The 22566-nt window shown below is 34.1% G+C and overlaps 1 protein-coding gene across 1 annotated transcript; it reads right to left on the reverse strand.

Annotated features, from left to right (window-relative positions):
- Positions 1–868: 868 nt before the first annotated feature.
- On the reverse strand, positions 869–19272 carry LOC105328169 (receptor-type tyrosine-protein phosphatase epsilon). The gene is made up of 26 exons (XM_034465199.2): positions 19037–19272; positions 17121–17348; positions 15744–15995; positions 14611–14748; positions 14083–14220; positions 13604–13744; positions 12588–12725; positions 11265–11365; positions 10725–10831; positions 9537–9613; positions 8408–8694; positions 8222–8309; positions 7786–7859; positions 7670–7706; positions 7289–7386; positions 7001–7129; positions 6390–6538; positions 5987–6122; positions 5123–5269; positions 4912–5005; positions 3709–3782; positions 3094–3228; positions 2365–2484; positions 1804–1946; positions 1381–1516; positions 869–986 (listed from the first exon to the last, which is right to left on the reverse strand). The coding sequence occupies exons 1-26, from the start codon at positions 19107–19109 to the stop codon at positions 909–911; spliced, it is 3318 nt and encodes a 1105-aa protein (XP_034321090.2). The 5' UTR covers positions 19110–19272; the 3' UTR covers positions 869–908.
- Between the last annotated feature and the right edge of the window lie 3294 nt (positions 19273–22566).

Raw genomic sequence — 22566 nt, forward strand, 5'->3', positions numbered from 1 at the left:
GTCAGAGCCATTCAACGATAAAAATGTGTATCGCGGTGGCACTGGCATGTGTAGAGGACGACGCATGCGTACAGAGGTAAAATGGTGCGTTTACAAAAGTGTTACATGGGGAAAAGTGTGTGTGTGCAGAAAATGATAAGTACATAAGATGAAAAAAGTGTTTTTTCTCGCTTTTATTAAAATCAAGTTCATTCACATAATCATCATTATAACCATCTTATACAATTAATCGTTTTTTTGGGCATTTGCATAAAATTCAATAACATTATCATCATACATCACACATTTTGCGTCTACAAAAATCACCCACCCATATCGTGGTAAATATAATTACTAACACAATCAGTGATCTTCAGAACAGTACTTTGCATACACAGATTACTCTTTAAAATAAATATGAGGTTTTTCTCTGACATTTTCTCATTCTTTATTCTGCATTTCTTCTTGTACATAATCAAGGTAAGAAAAGCTATTAGATTGTTTAAAAGCAGTGTTTTATGGCTTATTTAATTATAGAATCAAAGTACAAGAATTTTTCCAAGTATAATGAAAATTTAGAGAGGAGCCTAATTTCTCCCAGATAGTCTTTATAATGTTAAAGTCGTGCACAATGTTGTGCATGTTTACAGAAAATAACAAGTACATGGGAAAACATGGCGTGTGTACAGAAAAGTAATTATAAAGGAATCAAGATGCATTTACAGGAAATGAACAGGGTGTACATTACATAGATTATATAATTCTTACAGATAGGGGTCTCTGGCAACACATGCATAGAAACAAATTTCCTATCCAGTAAATGAAATTAAAACAATTTTACATTAAGTATCTTCGATCTGAGTTTTCCAGATTGTTTCATTTTTTAAAAAATGCCAATTGCAATTCTCACAAAACCGACACATGTCTTTCTATTGATTGCTGTAAACATTCTCTGATGTTGATTCAATGTAATCCTGTAACGTTGAATACACCAGGGAATACTCATCCTGTCAATGGGAATAGGAAAGTACACAACTGATGACAGAACATATTTCCACCAAATAAACTATTTGTCATTGTTATTACGTTAATACGTCAGTAAAAGCATTATCCAATGTTTTTTTTTGTTATCTTCATTTTTTTATGAATAGCATTAAAATAAAATCTAAATACTGTATGCAGGGTTATTTTCGCCCGGTGTTATTTTTGCTAACTACACTTGCAAACGGTATCGTCACCTCTTGAATTTGCCCACATGCAATTGTGTTTTAAAGAGATATTATTTACGAGAATGACATTTACCCAGTCTCGCTGACAACGAGAGCAAAGGGCAAAAATAAAACGGGGGCGAATATTTCCCTGTATACAGTACATTTAATTGCAAAAAACCCAACATTATACCTGTGTGGAACAGAACTCTGGTCTCCTTGTCTGTAGTTGTCGGACTGTTGTAAATACGTCAATGTTGTCGTCCATATTGATTTGTTGTATGGAGTTAAACACAGCACAGAAAACACCGCATAGAGAAGCACCATCCCTGTCATAAAGGAAAAAAAAAAAGACAACATATATTGCAGATGGAGATCAGCAACGTTTATGAAAAAATCATGAGAAAAAAATATCAGCTACTTGCATCTATAAATATGCTACCATTTGAACAATACAATGATTAAGTGGTTCTGACTTCATAAAGGAAGAGTACATTACAGAACAGATGTATCTATCTATCTATCTATCTATCTATCTATCTATCTATCTATCTATCTATCTATCTATCTATCATCTTGTACATCAACCAAAAGTTACAATTAGGGTACCACCTACTTGCTGACAATAGTAATGGGGTTTTCTGTTGAAAGATTCTGAGTATATAATACTAAGCTTCGAAGAAACGATGTGTCTGGAGGGGTTCCGGTTGATTTCAGTTGTCCTTTGGGTTCTACAATCACTACGGAATGAGGTGTCTCCTAAAATAAAGTTACTTGAATATGAGTTGTATTCTGAAAGGATTTAAATAACTCAGCTGTCTCCTACAAAAGTATTTGAATATGAGTTGTATTCTAAAAGGATTTAAATAAGTCAGCTGTCTCCTTAAAAAGTACTTGAATATGAGTTATATTCTAAAAGGATTAAAATAAGTGAACTGTCTCCTTAAAAGGTACTTAAATATTAATATTATTCTGAAAGGATTCAAATAAGTGAGCTGTCTCCTAAAAAGTACTTGAATATGAGTTGTATTCTAAAAGGATTTAAATAAGTCAGCTGTCTCCTTAAAAAGTACTTGAATATGAGTTATATTCTGAAAGGATTCAAATAAGTGAGGTAAGGACCATCAGTCAAATTGAGAAAAGAGAGATACAGAGTTTAATCAGCTGTTCCTATTACCTCCCCGTGTATGATGTTGACTGTAGTGACCTTGACCTCGGTGTCACTTTCAGACTCGTGCTGAACGACAAATGGTGCCACGTCCTTAGAGGACGCTTTTTCTGGAAACCATGTCTTGGACTAAAAAAAATGGAAACTGGTTCTGTAAAATACTTTCTTTGATACATGTATCGAGCTATAATTATATCAATTTGTAAAAACCAATCTGTGATTTTTTTTTCTCAAATTGTCCATCATTGCCCAATTGCATCATTTCAATATAGAAACGCAGTAAATATTTGATGCATACAAATGATGCAAATATATCTTAATAAGAGAAAACTTCTGAATAAAGATTTGCCATGGAAATTAAGTACAAAAAAGATAAAACTGTATTTGAGACACAGCAGCAGATTTAATTTGTAGCTCTACGGGAAAAGTTAGTGCTGACTGGCAGTATAGCTGCAGTTTCTCAATTCATAGCGCACAAAAACGTGTTCTAGTTCAGGAATGATTAAACATAACTTCTTTAAATCTTCAGACATTTTAAGTAATACTGCTGCTGTCACTTAACCACATACTTCAAATTTGCACACCAATCTAGGAAAGAAAAATTCACGATGGAAAATAACTGTTAGAAATCAAAATGGAATGCAAATTGAAAATCCTAGAATACAAATGAAAATGTATGCAATAGAAATGGAAAAGATCCAATATTGATTGAATGTTTGCATGTCATAATAAACCCACCGACTCTATTTCATATAATGGATTCATGCAGATGACTGTATCAGAATCATGATCATTGAGCAGGCGCAGGAAGTCCACAGCGTCCTCTGGTGTCGGGTATTGCGTCACTATAAACGCTCTATCTTTCTGGCAAGACTAAAGAGAGTATCAACTAATTATAAATTTCGATAATGTTTCTTTAAAGAAATTTCGGTTATATTCATTTATATTTAGTAGGTACTAAGTATTTCTGATATATTTCATAAGAAAATTGATTTTAGCTTTCGCTACATGTATATACCCTGTATGTAGTGGTGAGTTTACTTTTTACTGGATTTATCTAGTTAAAGCATATACATTAGCCATTGAATACTTATACAAGCGGTAAAAATATATACAAGCGTATTCTTTCATCTAAACTCATTAAGCTTGACTAGTCATTTTATATCAATAACATTTAAGATGTAAACATAAACTGTATAATTTTGGTTTAAAGAGATACCAGTACAGAACAGCATTTTTAATACCTGTCATTGAATGTGTATGAAAAAAGATCAGCTAGACTCGCTAACGAGGATTTTGTATTTGTGTACTTGTATAAGAATGAACAACATTTGAATTGTTGTATGTACTCACTGATACATGAATCGCATTGATGACGTTGCCTCGTTTACCGACAACTGATGTCAGATACAACATGTATTTGTCCACTGAAAGAGGAAGAACTAATACATAATTGTCAAGACAAAACATACTAATTAAGACCGCAGAACATTAACTGACAAGATTGGAAATATACAGCTTACGTCAGTTTCACTTGTTACAGTCAAAACATTTGAAATGGGCGGGAACAAATTGACACGGACGTCTGAGAAAACATTGGATCGAAACTGTAGTTATAGGAAATGTATTTTCAATCCATCTCAGCATTTCTAACTTGCTAAATAACTTAAAGCGATCGGAAAACATTTTAATTAGTATCAGAAAAGCGGTTGAAAACCATTTTATTTCATCAGTAAGTAAATAATCAGCAAATGTGAAAAGATACCAATTCGGATATATATTATACGCAAGGCAAAGCATTGTCCAATGACTTCTTATATGAAACATTTCATATATTCTAATATTGGATATAATTCTAATCTTATAAATGGGAAATTTGATTGTTTTCTGTGAATAAACCCCGTTTCAACTATGGCCCCACTTGATTTCAGACTTGTGACGACTGATTCTCTGAAGTCATCGGACAATGCCTTGACTTGCGTATTATATTTGCTGATTATATACTTATTTGGCGAAATAATTTTTGTTTTCAATAACTTTGCCGATACTAAATATATTGTTTTTCGATCGCTTTAACTAACATGTATATAGCAAGTTAGAAATGCCGAGGTGGATTGAAAATACATTTCCTATAACTATTTCCAATCTTGCCAGTTAATATTCCGTGGTCTTAAAATTTAATTTCAGCTATAGTTTGCATGACCAATTTACTAGTATTCTAGAACAAGATGATTTTGTTGAAAATGGATAAGAAAAAGGAAATGAATTGTACCATTCCTGTGAATCGAATCGAATCGAATTTCTGTGAATTAGATTTCAATAGCAACTTTATTTTCAAAATTACCTTCGTCAAAGTGCATTCGTTGTTTATAACTATAATTTGGGAGGTTAACAATTATTACGTATTTATTTTTTATTGTTATTGCTGTATGACGACAATTATTTGAGTTTGACAAGTATGATGAAAAAATTTGGCGTATATTTCTAGCCCCAAAGAAAATTTCATTTAGTTTTTACAAATTAAATATTTCATTTTTGTGAGCATACTGTACTGACATGGTAATGCATTGTTTTCACATTTATTGTCTAAATGCTGACTAGAATTCTTGTAGTGAACACTTGTGTATTGCGGTCGAATCTCCATCAGTTTCTGCAAAGTAAAGAAAAAACACTTTAAGTTATGTATGATTGTCTCATCTTAAAACTTACACTAAATTAATGTAAAAAGGAATCTTCTTAATTATGTTTTTGTCGTTAATGAATTTACCTGGAACTCCTTCCTGATGCCTGTATGATTAGCGGGGTGATCTTCTCTCATACTTTCTATCTTCTTTGTAAAGTCAGCAAGACTTTGTGCTTCTAAAGAAACTTTAAATTTTTCGTTCAATGCCAGTAATATCGTCTTATATTGTTCCTAGAAAAAAAGTTTCGTATTAAATTAATTTTATTTAATTCATTCTTAAAGTACTAAATATATTTTGAAGGTAATTCGACTTTTAGTTTATTATTATGGTAAGTACTGTGGAATATCCTCATTATTCGTGGGTAACAAATATTCGTGGTTTTCGTGGGTAACCCTTATCATCGAATTTACATTCCCACAAATGTATACACAAGCATATGTTAAATATTTATTTGCAAAAAAGAACTTTTTACCAATGAAATTACGTCCCTATGAACCAGGAAGAAATTTGGCTACCGATGAATATTGACCTCCACGAATAAAAATGAGTCCACAGTACATTAGAACCATTTTAACAAGACCTTGGACTTTTAATAGGGCGTAGCTCTCTATTTCTTGCGTCAAAACAAGTTATAAATGATGCGGTCTCAGGCGAAATATGCATCGATTGAGCAGTCTTAGCTCAAAAGCCAGACAAATCTTGTTGCTTTCAGGCGAAATATACACCGATTGAGGAGTCTTAAGCTCAAAAGCTAGACAAATCTTGTTGATTTCAAAGAACCATGGCTGAGTGGCCAGGAATAAAACAGACAGGCCTACGTCACAGTGATGTTTAACACAACTACGCAAAGTCCAAGCTCTTGTTAAAATGGTTCTAATTTTACTTTTAGTTCATTATTTGGTAGGGTTCATAAGTGTACACATTGAGTAAAGTTCTGACAGACTTACATAAGTTTGGACCATGTTCATCCTGTTTGCCCTCATAATCTTGACGCACTCCGCTACATTGATTTTACCAGATGCTTTACCCGCCTTGTACATGGCATCCAGAGCAATGTAGGTTCCTGTTCGACCTATCCCTGCGCTACAATTGCATACCACTTTCAGTGCAAAGACACTTGAATTTTGTTTTTTTCATTTTTAAAAAATCTTTTTTATTATAGTTTTTACATTTGTCTTTGAATTTGCAAAGTTTTTTTAATATTGTTATTTTACGGTAATCCGATAAAATTCAGTGGTAAATGTTAAACATTTAGTTTGCACATAATCTGAATCATGACAATATTAATCTGTGATCTTGGATTGTTTAATAAACATTAAATGGTATATGCATGCATATACACGATCCTACCTGCAGTGAACAAGTATTGGTGATTTATTTCTATTGGTCCTTGTTCTCATCACATGACTATGGAAAACAACCAATGAAAGAGGATCCGGGGTACCATGGTCAGGCCACGTGGTGTAGTGGTATTGCATAACAACACGTGACTTATTTTGCTGATAATGGAGGATAATAAAAACCGTAAGGTTTAACTTTCACACTGGATATTGTTTGATGATTAGTTAAAAAGAACAACCAAACAGCAACTGTAAATTATTATCCATCCTTTTTAGTATAGCTGACCATTCATACGCGGATATAGAGGGATGGGATGTCAAGGGGGTCCATACCCCACCCCTCAAAAAAATTTCTGGATCAGCGCATGCCATTACTAGTGTATTCAGAAAAGTCTGGTGGTTCCAGATTGATAGTAATGTCATAGTAATCTCTATGACCACGACGTCATTAGTTTTCTTAATGCATTCAACTTTGTAAGAATGCTGACGTCTAAGTAAGGAGCCGACATGGCTGAAAGCTGACAATATTTGAGCCTCCGCTATGTATCCAAACTCAACAACTATTTTAACATAGTACAAGTACAACACAACACAGCTATACATTTAGAAGTATGACATTACCTGTTTATGCGAAACTGACAGCTTTCGTATGACGTAGAAAGCGTATTGTTTTTCCTCCACATTCTTGATGACGATATTTCCGTGCAGTCTTGATTTCGTATTCTCCGGCCAATACTGAATGCATTTCACCTGATTTGAATTTTAAACATGCACGGTCAGTCTTTCATTTAAAATACGGTTTTCGGCAAAATGATTACAATTAAATGAGTTATATATTACGTTAATTAACACAAATACAGAACTTAACTTCATCCACTAGTTTGAATTGTTCCTGTCAAATTTACTGACCTTCACTCCCTCTTTTAAGTTGGTCAACATCACAATTTGTGTGACCTTCTCTTGCCAGATCATTGTCCAAAAGTCATTTAAAGTGGTCTGCTTGGGACCTTCATAACAAGACAAGGTGGAAGATGTTTTCAGTATTTTTTAAGTTTTAAAAGTAAAACACGGTTATTACGAACTGCCTGGGACGACGATTTTGCTTCGTTTTAAGCATAATTCGTTATATATATTAAGTTCACAATATATAATATTGTCACGGGGAATGAAAACCCACTTCGCTGTAAGCGTCAGTTCATTATAAGCATGTTCGCTATAACCGTCTTTTACTGTATTTTTCAATACTTAGACAACTTTTTGGTTAAACTTCAAATGCAAATTTTTATTTACCTTGTGATGCAATATACACTTTCTCTTCATCCAATCCCTTAAAAAAATATTTGATAAGAATTTGAATTGCAATGTTGTTTATACGTGTATAATGAAGTATACTGAGTGATACTCACACTGATGTAGTTTGCATTGATATAGTCATTAGATGATTTATCTGGTTCTGTCAGAACGACCCTTGAGTGATCATCTGTAATAAAAGACCACTTCTGTGTGTTAGTACAGTGAGGACTAGAAGTATAGAAGTTTGATATCAATTGGTTAAACTAATCACTAGGTCACGTTCTTTAACTATTGATTAACTGAAAAACTATCAGTGTAATTCTCATTTCCATCATTTGGAAAAAGGAAATAAAATACATTTGGAATCAAGTATTTGTTATTAATCCTAATGATAAGAATCTACGCGAACAAAAACGTCATGTTGACCAGAAGGCAAAGAATGTAGTTTTAATCGCATCTGAGCTTCTTTTGAAATTATTTTGAAAATTATTTATGAATAGAACATCTGGACAAGAAAATATTTGACAATGTACTTCTTTGAAAACCTACAAGGGAATGTAGTTTTGAATCTGTTCTTGACTAGATTTTCCTGGCGTTTTCCAACTTCGCATGGATGTTGTTCTCCATACGGCAACATCTATGAAATTAAACCAGACAATTAAAAAAAAAACTTAAAAAAATAAACTATTTTACCATATTTATGAAACGGACCAATTTTGCATTTAGATCGCTTACAGCATATTCTCTTTTGAATCCATCATCATCATTTTCTCTCCTTTCATTTATTGCACTTTCGATATCACTAATGAGGATATCACATATGGTTTCCTCATTTAAATACATGTCTCCATAGGGATTGTCAATGCCTTCGTCATCAGTGTCATCATCTCTGACGTCATATTTTTTCTCAATGGGTGTATCTAATGAGGTTTTATTGCTCTCAGACTTCAAAACAGAGTTACCATCGGTTTCCATATTTTCATAGATGTTGGAAAAACCAGTGTTCTCGCCTCCATTGTGCACTAAAACGACCAAAATAAACATGTATATTCCTTTGTAAAAATATGCGCCCCCATTATTGTGGCCCCACCCTAACCCGAGGGTTCATGATTTGAACTAACTTGAATCTAACCTAAATGAGAATGTTTCCACACAAGTTTCAGCTTTTTCTGCTCCATTGCTTTTTAAGAAGATTGTAAAAGAATTAACATATAATTCCTATGTAAAGATTCAACACCCAATGTGATCCCGCCCTACCCTCGATGACCAAATTTTGAAAAAATGAATCCGTCCTACTAAAGGAAGCGTCCACAAAAGTTAAAGCTTTTTTGGCCGATCGGTTTTTGAGGAGAAGATTTTTAAAAAAGATACCAATAAATTTTCAATAATTCTAAATCATCTCCCTTTAAAAGAGGACGTAGCCCTTCATTTTAACAAATTTGAATGACCTTCACCTGTATAGGATTAATGCTAAGTTTAATTGAAATCGGCCAGGTGGTTCTGGATAAGAAGTCAAAAATGTCAAAAGCTTTACAGACAGACAGACGGGCAGACAGACGGACGCCGGACAAAAAGTGATCACAATAGCTCACTTAAGTCTTCAGCACAGGTGAGATAAAACGTTTGATAGTTTGCAATCTCAAAGGTACCATCTCCATGCGGCTATTTATACAGTTAATGATAATAAAAGGTGAATTTGTGTCTGTACTACATCGTTACATACATGTTACAGCCCAAACTGATTCAAAACAAAATCAAGATTTTACACCAAAATACAAGAAGTATACTTAAGATACTTATCTTGAATGTTGCAATCTAAACGTCATTACGAGCATCGGTCTCATTTTAAGCACCTATCACTTACAATGTGCATTCTCTTCCCTCTCTAGTATACGTCTTTCAGTTCGTTGCATTTCATCCTTCGACTTCGTTGTTCTCAATCTAAAAGAAAAGAACAGTAAAGGTGTGCGTTAAACAATGTTTTTTTTTTTTTTAACAAAATAATTCCAAACATCAAACATGTTGCTGATATTTAGCTGCAAAATATGTTTAAATACAGTGTTGCTGAAATAACAATTAAGCTGCATATACAGAAAACCGACGAGTTTATTTCGCGATTCAACAAGGATAGACTTGTTCGCGGCAACTTAAGGAGGTCGATTTGGGTTTTTTTGCGGAAAAACTACAATAGCAAAACTCTTTATTTTTTAACCCTATGTAATTTAAACTAAATCTAGTTTATATGCGAAGGTTCATGAAAATCTGGTTCTTTTAAGGGTCCATCTCAAAATAGAGGTACATTTACTATAGGAATGCATTGGAAACTGTCATTTTCCGCACATCAAAGCAGTTTTAAAAAATACTACAATAGCTTTTTTTCTCAAATTGTTATATATGATAAGTAATATCATTTCCTACCTTATATGTAAAACACACAAAATTCTACCGTCTGGTTTTTAGTGGGGGCCATCTCAAAATATTAAAATGCACCAAATTTTGCTATATATTTGGATCATCACGAATGATGATTGGTATAATGGATCCATTCCAAAAATGAGGAAAATATCTTCGAGGATAGCATCATTCTGTATATAAAATTTCAACAGCGTACAATTTTTACTTTTTCTTTTATGTTATTTCTTATAACGTACTCCTACAAAGCTTCATTTTATCATAACGTCATAAAAGCGCAATGGCAATGCTCCCCTACCGCACAACGTAAAAATCGTGTTAAAAATAAAAATTTCCTTTAAAAATCTAAATATTTTTATCTGTATTTTGTTTATTGTGTTCAATTTTATAAATGATATCGAAAAAAATTCATAAGAAGTATAAAACAACTGTATTATATTAGAATGCGCAAAAACATGCGCAATGCAAACTAAAGTCGGCCTCCTTAATTTCGCAACCAAGCCTTATCAACATCCGTTTCGTTAAAACAAAAATACGTCAATAAGTGTCTCGTCGCGAGAAATATTCGCGGTAACAAAGCTCTTGCAAACCTCGCAAAAATTTCTCGCACGCGAATAAAAGTTGGTTTACAATATGTTACCTCTTAAAAACAATGATAAAGACAACGAGGACGATGGCTAGACCTACTGCCACAACCACACCGGCAATAACAGCTGTGTTGTCACCTCCATTGCTTGGTGTACCAATCTGTGTAATAAAGAATTGGTATCTGTTATATTGACACTATACCACTGTGGAAGATAATTATGATAAATAAAGTAATTATATCAGAAAAAATCTCGTCAATCATATTACAAGAACAGTGAAGTATGTTTTGTTTTCAAAAACATAAGCGAGAAAAATATAAGAATATAAGTTTAAAATTGATGCCAATGATTAAGCATATATCGTTAAGTCTAGTATATGTATAAATACTAGTACTTCTTAACGCATGTCTAATTGTACTATAAAGGTCTCTTGTTTAGAATTGCAATTTGATACCGAATTGGGTCTCAGTTGGTTTAAATGAGATTATTTATGCGCGTAAAAATGCTGAAGGTAGAGTGAAAAGATATTTAAAAAAAATAAGGTATTAATTTATTTTATACAACAACATACCTAAACATATCTTGTGATTTACCTGTTCACATGTTCCCGTTATGACGTCACAGGTTCCATTATTTGCACAAACTGCCTGGCATGTTTCGTTACAATTGTAACTATAGGATCCCCATTTACAACCTTAAATACCAAGCATGGATAAAAATATTGTGAAATTTTAATTGTTTAAAAATACTGGAATCACTTTGTAAAACAGATGGACAATTTGAATACAACAATTTGTACGATATTAAAAATTAACTATACATGGTGAACATAGCTACCGGTGAACATAGTTTCCAAATAAATATTGATAGACATTTGGACCGAGGTGATAGGAAAGCTATTATGCGTACTCTGACAAGTATGTGCATTTTTTTCAGTGAAATTCGTTAATAAAAGCGGACATGGTAACTTTTGTTAAACTACTGTATGTTCAGGGAAATATTCGCGCCGTTTTATTAGCGGGCAAATTTTAGACGGGTCGAATTTCAATGTTTCAATCTTTTTCTCTTTAAACATACAGTATCTGGGCGATTTCAAAACGGGGCAAAACTTTTCGAAAGAGCATATCGAAGATTGAACATTACACGGGGTGAAAATAGCCCTGTATACAGTATAGGTAAGCAGCCAATTAGACCAGGGTGTATTTATTTAAACCAAAACAACTCCTGCGCAGGATTTATTTAGAAAGAAAACTGTTTCGTTTATATATCTTTAAGATGGGCTATGTTGTAAAACAGTACATTGATCACTTATTTTCTTTTCACTACAAGTAAGTTGAAAACGATTTCAAATTGTAATAATTCGAACTGATTTACTTTGTGTACAGATGGGTCCTTCATTATCATGTACATCAAAATGTATCATCCTATATAAATAGTGCCTGTTTGGGAGGGTAACAGTTGAAATTGACACCCCGAGAAAACCATTGTCAACCGACGCGAAGCGGAGGTTGACAATGGTTTTCGAGGGGTGTCAATTTCAACTGTTATCCTCCCAAACAGGCACTATTTATTTTGTTATACTGAATGTCTTTTTTAAAATTTTTAAGAAAATTTTACTGCTTTTATATAGGAATAACGTGAATTCTACAGCGAACCGTACGCGCATAATTTTCGCGCATGTAACATTTTTTAATGTTACCCGTTGCCAAGTGCGTTGCTAACGCTGAGGGTAATAGTAAATATTATTAACTGCGTCTTAACCAATCAGATTTCAGTATTTAACATGAAAGTATAACAATAAGAAATAATACATTACAAAGCTTGATGACCATACGTATACACATTTCCCTTTATAAACTTTATTTACAGAAGCGCCATTTTCTATGGAATAAAATAACTCATTTGCATTGATTTACCTTGTGTACAGTTGGTTCCTTCATATCCTGCATCGCATCCATTTAGACAGGAGCCGTTAACATGATGACAGGCTCCATTCTGTACACAGTTCCCACAGGACTCCCTACAGTTTTGACCAAATTTACCCGCCTCACACTCTGTAGAAATCATTATTAAAAGATTATTGCACGGCTTGCGTGCATTAAATGTCGTTTTTCTCATTTTATATTTCTCAAGAGTAAAATAATATCTTGTGGTTTTTTTTTTTATTATTCATTCACTTTTACACTCCACCTAGCTTCGAATGAAAACTTCGTACATAACTCTACAAATTAAAACAGTCAGACTAAAATGTCAATGTACACGTTTAATGCTCACTTAAAAAATGGCAAAAACAAATCTATTCAGTATTTGCACTTAATATCTTTTTATTGAATTTTATATACTAAGACTATGGTTGATAAAACAGGAATTAAGACGGCATCCCAATGATTTCTAATACTCAAGAGAAATGGGTTGCTTGTATCATTACAACTGAGGTCCATCCTGGCTGATACCCAAATCCATTACCCAGCTGTAAATGTTTTACGCGAGTAATAAATCCGCGATTTCATTGTTTTGTATCAAATCCCCGGATTATAAAATCGAGGTAAGCAATTTTTGGTTATAATTTCCTATAGTTCAAAAGTGAAAAAAAAGCGAAACTTTAAAATCCGCGATTCCATTGTTTTGTATCAAATCCCCGGATTATAAAATCGAGATCAGCAATTTTTGGTTATAATTTCCTATAGTTCAAAAGTGAAAAAAAAGCGAAACTTTAAAATCCACGAGGGTTGCCTCTCGCGATTTTACGCGGAAAATAATTCCTCGCATTTAATTAGGAATTTACATTATAAATATGATTGTATATAAAGGCCAAGCAACAGAATTAATAAATTCTTGGTTTAATGTATTGATTTTTGATAACTATATCTGTTAAATTACTAATCTCGTGCACAACTTTGCAGTCAGAACAGCTAGAAAAACAAAGCCTTACTTATTTTACATTGGAGGTCACTCCATCCTGGCTGGCACCCTCCCTCACACTCTCCCGTGACCCTGTCACATCTCCCCGGAACTCCACAGTTCGCGCTACAATTCTCCCGACAATTGTACCCAAACAATCCAATAGGACACTCTTTAAGATGAAAGGAAAAAAAGAGTTGGCAAGTACAATAGTATCGTGAATATATAAAACCAGGATTTTACCGGAAGATCAAATCATGAGGATGTTTCGATAATTTTGATTGAAATGTATTATAAATTTCTTGACATGAAGAACAATGAAGGGGATAAAAAAAACCTACAAAAAAAAAGTTTCTCTTAAAAAAGATGCGATCGTCTAAACATCTTCAAAAGACAACTCTAATTATTTAAACAAATAATGATTTATATTATTCCCTGTATCTCTTTGTTCCGCATGTGTTGTTCTTCGGAACATTTGTTACATAATAAAATGTTTTGGATAAATCTTACGTTTATCACATTTGTCACCAAACACCCCTGCGTCACATCCGATTGGACAACTTCCGTTCACGTGATTGCACTGTGCACCATTCAAACATTTACCACACGTAGAGTTACACTCCAGACCGTACTTGTTATCAGTACATGCTGCAAGATTAAACCAGAGAAATCTATGTATCGCCATATCTTATTGAAAATGATATGAGTTTGGTTAATTAAATTTTATCATTTTGTTACATTATTATAAATGTTGTTGTATTATGACACAGAAAATATCAAGTTGATTTCTTTAAAGAAAAAATCAGTCATCTTTTTAATCGGGTAAATATTGCATTTGCATCAACAATTAATCTTTTATTTGTAAGCAAGAAATATTTAAAACATGAAGTTTTTGAAGACATTGCTCTGTTGGACAAAAGTAACCATATATCATCGATAAATACGTATGTCGTATGCATAAGCAAGAAACATCCAAAGGTCTCAATATATGAATAAGAAATTGGAGCTCAATAATGGTATTTCTTTAGTATTCTAAACCTGAAACACAAGTCGGTCCAGTGTATCCCGGAACACAGCCCAGACACGATCCATCCACTATGTTACAGCGACCTTCCTGACAGTTCCGGGGACACGGTAAGGAACAGTCTAGTCCATAATATCCTGGTGTGGGACACCCTGATTACAAGAACAACCCAAATTAGCCGATGTCATGGATAGCCCATCAATTTGCTCCTTAACAACAACTTGATTATTGAATTTTCGTTCCAAACAAAGAATAATGGCAAATGCCGCTACATGTAATGTCTGATAGTTTTGATTTTAATGTATAATTTCAAATACTGAATATATTTTATTTCAACATACTGAAACTATGCGAAAGCATTTCCAACATTTGAGTTGGTCTGAGTATTTAAAAAGGCCAAATTGAAATGATGAAAACTGCTAATGTTGTCATCTTGTAAAATTTGAATTGACGGGATGGGTGCAAATGCAAATCTACAACAATTTTGTATTTACACCGTCCCAGTAAATCCAAAATTTACAACATGACAATGATATCAAGCCTTCGGCTTGAAAAAAAAAAGCTTTGGACTACACTCTCAGACATCAGACTCTGTCTCAGGTGCTGCTGCTACCTATACCTATGTGAGTTACAACAGTAGCATAGTGCCTACGAGTTGACAGAGTGTATTATTTTCTTTATAAAAGTTGTTAATATAAATTTGTTTTAATAGTTAAGAACCATTCTAACAGGAACTTGGACTGTGGGTAATTGTGTCAAACAGCAATGTGACGTAGGCCTGTCTAATACATTACCGGCCACTCAGACACGTGTCTCTGAAATCAACAATATTTGTCTGGATTTTTAGCTAAGAACACGCAATCGATGTATATTTCACTTGAAACCTGCATCATTTTTAACCTGTTTTGACGCAAGATAAAGATACAGTCAAACCTCCTTATCTCCAACTAAACGGGACTGGTTAAAAAATTGGGGACATCCTAGTATTCAAGATATCAAGGTTAAATTACTAAAAAATATAAGTAGTTGGGACTTAAAAATCACTTCGACATATCCATCGTTTTCAAGGTAGCAGTGTTCGAGATATTGAAGTTCAATTGTAGTTATTTGTACAACCTACCAAAGGTACAAGGTCTTATTTCCTTACCGTAGACCTCAAGTTCACATATTTCGTTGAAAGCGAACTCATCATATCCAGCGGGATATGGAGGGTTGTTTTTGTCGCTGTAGTAAATAACGTATCTCCCGTGGGTGATACAAGTTATGTTTGTAGGGTTGGGGATTGTGGCTCTCGTATAATTGGTGTCCTTGAAACACAGTACCCCGTCCTCTTTATTGGTTGAGTTTGATACGTAAACAGAGTATCCCAGGAATCTAGCAGTGTAACCATTGTTTTCATCTGCAAAATATTTAAAAAAAATATCTTGGTTTATTTATTTAAGAAATAAGGTATCATTTTTAGATGCATATCGGGATATAAATACGGGTTGGTCACGTGATCGAAGATTTGATCACGTACCAACCCGTATTTATGTCCCGATATACATCAAAAAATGATACCTTATTTCTTATATTTACATTTGTTGCAAATTATGACAATAACAATGCTCCATACATTCTCTACTGTGATGACCTAGAAAGCCGCTACGATTAAGATGACGAAACAAAAAATAGTACAACAATGTTACAAGCAACTGATTATCATGATAGATAAATATGACATTACTTTTGACAAGACAACCCTTTTTATTATAATTAAATGAAACAGAAAAGAAAATTCACTTGTACAATTAAAAAAACGATTGAAGTTTGGCGGAATAGTACACTTCCGTTGAAGTAGCAGAGCGGTTGGAAATTTGAAAACAAAGCGATCGAAAGTTGAGTTAGAGTCTACTTAGGCATTTTCAGGGGAAACTTTATCGCTGAATCAGAATCAAAAGCAATATAATTTTCCTCTGACATTATATAGGAAAGCTATTTTAACTTCTAAGTTCTTTTTACGCGTAAACTGTTCCAAGATATAATATGGTTTGGAACAGTTTATAAAAAAGCGTAAACTGTTCCAAAAAAACATTTTATATCGTATGAAACTAATAAATATTGAATTTATTGCTTATAATTTATTTTTTTCCGGCTGTAAATTGTACATAAAACGGTCATTTGACTTTGAAAATGACATCAACATGTACAGACGTTCAAACGTAACGTCAAGCAGATTGATAAGTTTTGATATTAGTTTTACTATAACGTAGGCAACATTTTTATACATGTACGATATTAAATGCCGGTATTTTTTCTTAGCCAATCAGAAAGCGCGTCACAACCAGAATTAAATTATTTCCCGTTTTTTTCGATTAAGTCTAGACAAAGAGTACACGGCGGATGTGACCGGTCGGCAGAGGATGCTCATTCCTCCTAGCCACCTAATCCTACCTCTATCTTTTTAGAGGTTTTTAAGATGGTTGACAGTTTGTTATTGTCTTTTTTCATGCATTATAAATCTAATTGAATATTTATCACTTACCCCAGGCGAAATCATCCGTTCTGTACTGTATAAAGATGTAATGTATACTGAGTTCGTCTCCTAGATCTACCCGCCATTCTGCTGTATACCGACTGTTGGCCGATATCACGCACTGTCCCCCCGCAGCAGACAGACTCGATTTCCGTCCGTCCACACCTTTGTCCGCCCCCCAAAAAGAATAGCTGAATGGATACTTCTGCCATGCTGGCTTATTCAAAGCTAGGTTCTCTGTAAAACAAAACAGATAGGAATTTACTTCACAAGCTAAGCTATGTAATACAGTTTCCACGTCAAGAATGCATTCTATACCTTGCTATTTTATTTCATTTATTTCAAACATTAAAATCAGAAATGTTTATCTTTTCACTTTGATATTTAAAAATTACATAAATTTTCCGGAGAGAAAAGGGTAAGGGAATGGGAGGTGGCAACCTCTTGATCCTCTCTGGGCACGTAAATCTTTAATACAAAGCGATCAAAAGATAATCCTTGAATTATGCTTATAGCATTTTGACAATTGTATTGAATATCATGTCCGGTATAACATGAGGTTAATTGCCAAAAAAAAAAAATCTAGCTTTCCTGAGATTCTGTTTTGTTGTTAATTTTGCGTGATTTGACCGAAGTTCTGATATTTCCCTATATACCCTCTTTTGAAATAAAAGATAACCAGCAACAATGTAATTAGTGTACTATGAGTAGTTTAAATCGCAAACAACAGATTGAATTTTCCGAATAGAACTAGCATTTTGTGTAGGAGCTGTGTCTTAAACATGCAACATGTTTATTAAAAATGACGCAGAATATAAACAAAATATGTTTTTTTCTGGATTTAAGGAGGAGAGTTATATATCTGCCGAAAAATGAGCGGTGTTTATAAAATGCGACAACAGTAAAGCGGCATTAGAATCGTAAGGGGAATTATATGCGGTTAAATGAATGCGGAAGTTAAAATCTTACTTGTACTTTAGCATGTTAAGGGGTGCGATGAATGTTACAAATATCTTATATTAAAATTAAACCTTGAGATCCTAAAATGGTTTTGCGGTTGCTAAACAGTGTGTAGGGAGAGAGGCTGCATAAAAAGAAGAAATGGAAGGAAAAGAAATACAAAACATACGCCATCCCCGCAACTGATATATTGAGAGAGAGAGAGAGAGAGAGAGAGAGAGAGAGAGAGAGAGAGAGAGAGAGAGAGAGAGAGAGAGAGCTAACAAGATAGATAAAGAAATAATTTTACGGCCCTGGCAAGATGACAATTTCAAATTGACCTTCACTCGGGAAATATCTACTTGATAGTGTCACAATAAAACTTACTCGACGAGTTGTAAACCTCCGCTTACTAAATGAAGGAGTCTAATCTTCTGCCCGAAATTACGTGACATGGGAAAATTAGTACTGTTTGTGAAAAGAGATTTTTGAACTGATTTTAAGTTTTAACAGCTCCCCACTTGAAAGTTGTAGCTTTCTCGCATCAAGCATTCCTTTCCAATTAAATGTTCTGTGTGTACATATGTATCCAGTGAAATGTGCTTGTAGCGGTTACCAATGTACGTACATAGCGGGATTAAATGAAATGAACACTGGTATCATGATCAAATATTTGAAAAACCATGATGCAAAATAAACCTGATTTTTTTTATACTTAATGGTCGGATCACACATCACACATTCCCCTCATGTGCCTCAACATTAAAACCCCAGTAAACTCAGCATATGCGCGGATCCAGATTTTTTTTTTCAAAGGAGGGGGTGTCCAACGGTTAGTTGAGTTTGCCAGGGGGTCCGAGCCATATTATTGGTAACTTAATAATGTAAATTTGAAGAAATTTCAATTTTGAAGGGAGTGGGGGATTTGGACCCCCATGAAATATGAGGCATTATAAGACATCTTAAAGAAAGAAAGGTATTCTTACCGTAAGCAGGAACAGTGGAGAAGAATTGTAAGAATCCCCAAAAACAGTACAACAACACATATTCTCCACACATACTGCTGTTCTACCGAACTTCATCAAGAGGGAGAGTGTTGATCCAGGAAGTGATACTAAGAGTACCTAAATCGCCACTAGTCACGGACCGGCGCACGGATTAACACGACAGGAGACCACTTCTTGTTGTGGGGAAGATTTAAATGGACCATCCGGTGTATTATACACGTAAGTGGGAAGAATAAACAGGACAGAAACACAGTTTATAGTTACTTCTATCGTAAAACGGGGTTGGGAACCATTACCCAGGGCCTGCATATTTAATGCCGGATTGTTAAAAATGTTTTGGTTTTTTTTTAGATTTTTGTTACATATAATGGGACGGGAAATACCAACAAACGTAGCAGATACAACGGACGTTTAATCATCTATTCATATCTCCCCTCCCTCTTTATAATATATCGCATCGCCCCATAACTCCGCCACTACCCTAACTCCGTCACTTTCGGGAAAATCCTCGCCGTTTGTAATCAAGTGCGATTATGACGTCATTTTTTGGATGTCAAAAATCTTCAATCACATTTCAACAATTTACAACGGTTAAATTTAAGAATGTGCTCAAAGATAACAAAATTACACCATGTTCATTTTGTGCAACAATAATTGCGTGAAATCAGCAAACACCTTTTCACGGGTGCACTAAAATAACGATATTTCTGACACGCGGGCCTATTTGATTATTTACCGTGGTAAGTCATTTTAAGAGAGGTCAAGATGAAATATTTCACATGTAATTTTTTTTTTTTTAATTATTAATAATTTTTTTTTTCAGTCCGCAATATCGTTTATGCACTACACTTGATGATAACGTCAAATCGCTCATGCCGTAATTTTTGCCTTATACAGGGTTAAAGATATATACGGTATGTTGGTATTTAGAATATGCTACATTTATTAAAAATGTAATAAATAATATAATCATTAATATACTCATTATTGATATGACATATTTGAAATATGTAAGGACAGAAATCAAACGGCATCCATACATTCTGAAAAGGTCATTGTGATTGTTGTTACAAGGACCCATTTATTTTATTCTGGCGATCATTTCACTTTGATGAAATGATATACAATTTAACTTGTATACGCCGATTTTACTTATTATTATAACCTGGCCTATAGTCTGTCCCAAGATATTTATGCAGCACATTTGGACGATTTTTAAAAGAAATACACATACCTGTGAAAGAAGTGCAAATGTAATAGTTGAAAGGGATAATTTCCAAGATAATTTCATTGACACATTATCAACTGTCACTCAGAAAAATTCACAGGAACGAAAACAGATTCCTTACGGAGATTTATAATGGTGAATGTTTACATTTTTACTCCATTCGGAATACACTCGGAATACATCGCGCAATTTTTCAACGTTATCATCCGGGCTTGCTGCAATACAAAATCTCCGTAGACATCACATTTTTTAGCATTGTATTAAAAGCTGATAAGCTAACAGGGGCGTTTCGACTGAGAAATCTTGGAAATTTTTTCTACTTTTAAATGAACATCGTTTGAACCCTGAGGTATTTATAAATATCAAGCAATTAAGCAAAATGTGAATCCAAGACATCTTGGGACAGACTATAGATACAAGTTGAGTTTAAACTACATTGTTAATGGGCGTATCATAGATCATGTGGGTGACGGAGTTAGGTTCATAAGTTATTATAGCACGTGTGATAAACGTCGTATTCAGAGGGCTTATTTGAATAGTAATAACAATATTTTTGTTAATAATTTTATAAATTATAACGTTTCAGGTTATATTTAGTGATTGCAAATGATAATATATCGTATACCATAACTTGCCTACGTAACAATACGACGCGCGTGAAACACGTATTAATCCGCTTGACGTTACGTTTAAATTTTGTGCAAATTAACATTAAAAAATTTGAATATAAAAAATTAATTTTCTCGAAAATATGTCAACCAGACGCTACAAAAGTGTAAACTTGATCTGTAGTTTGACATTTTGAAGCTGTTCAGCAAATTTCATATTATTCCTCAAACGCACAAAGGAAAAAAGTGTGGAAAACTGAATTGGGACAGACAGAGAGACAGACAGACGGACAGACAGACGGTCTGACGGACGCAGAGGAAAGCTATAGTTTTATATATATGTGTTACATATATGTATATATGTTATATTGTATAACATAAGTAAAAATTAAAGTCATTTCTTGAATATTATCAAAACGACTTTGAGTTTTATTCGAAAGCGTCGCGTTCAAGTCTGTCAGCTAATATATTATAATCGATATATTGACTCGTATTTTATCCATCAACATCTCAATCTGTTGGAGTTCAAATTCTTGAAGATACTTAGTATATACACATACGGAAGCCCGTTGGTGCCACGTAGGAAAAATATTTTATCTGGCGGCCGCCACTTATTATCTGGCAGCCGCCACATAATTTTCTGGCGGCCGCCATATAATTTTCTGGCGGCCGCCACATAATTATCTGGCGGCCGCCACATAATTATTTGGCGACCGCCAGATAAAAACCGGGCTTCCTGACGCGCGTGCTTGTTTTAATGGGAGCTTTTTAGGGAGTTGTGGATACACTCTAATTTATTAGTTTTATTAATTATTTCTGAAACTTGACATTAAATATCAATTGCAGAGCTTAGGATTTTGAAAAACTGGTTGAGTTGAATGTATAGAAGACTTTATTGTTAGAATCTAGAATGAATTTTAATTACTTTGTGCCTTGTATTATACATGTATGTTGTAAAACATGGTATTTTAGAGTTGATTCTGAACTTTTAAAACTGAACTTAACACCCGTTCAGGAAATCTTAACATTAAAAAACCTTAACTTGAGAGGAATTTTTATGTAAACATGTACATAAGTAAAGGAACGCACTGCCTTCTATATGTTTTAATTTTGTATAAGAATTTACCAACGCAGATTAAAGTCAGCTTTGTTGACCACGACAGCTAGTACAGGCAATATTATCACGAGAGCAGATCCATAATTATGTGGCGGCCGCCAGATAATAATGTGGCGGCCGCCAGATAATTATGTGGCGGCCGCCAGAAAATTATATGGCGGCCGCCAGAAAATATTGTGGCGGCCGCCAGATAATAAGTGGCGGCCGCCAAATAATTATCTAGCGGCCGCCAGATAAAATATTTTTCCTACGTGGCACCAACAGGCTTCCGTATACACACATCCTAGTGCATGAGTTATGAACAGGAAACTTGAACCAGCCACTTAATTTGTTCTTAGTTCTTCCGATCGAGTTTCCTCTCGGACGGAGGATAGTGCATATCGACCACAAATTATTCATCTATCTGACCACCATAATAATCTTGCTTCTTATTCCTACTTTTTCCACCAAGATTTTATTGTATAGATTTCTCTCTCTCTCTCTTTCTTTCTCTCTCTCTCTCTCTCTCTCTCTCTCTCTCTCTCTCTCTCTCTCTCTCTCTCTCTCTCTCTCTCTC

Source organism: Magallana gigas, chromosome 1 (genome assembly GCF_963853765.1).
Source record: "Magallana gigas chromosome 1, xbMagGiga1.1, whole genome shotgun sequence".
NCBI classification, from domain to species: domain Eukaryota; kingdom Metazoa; phylum Mollusca; class Bivalvia; order Ostreida; family Ostreidae; genus Magallana; species Magallana gigas.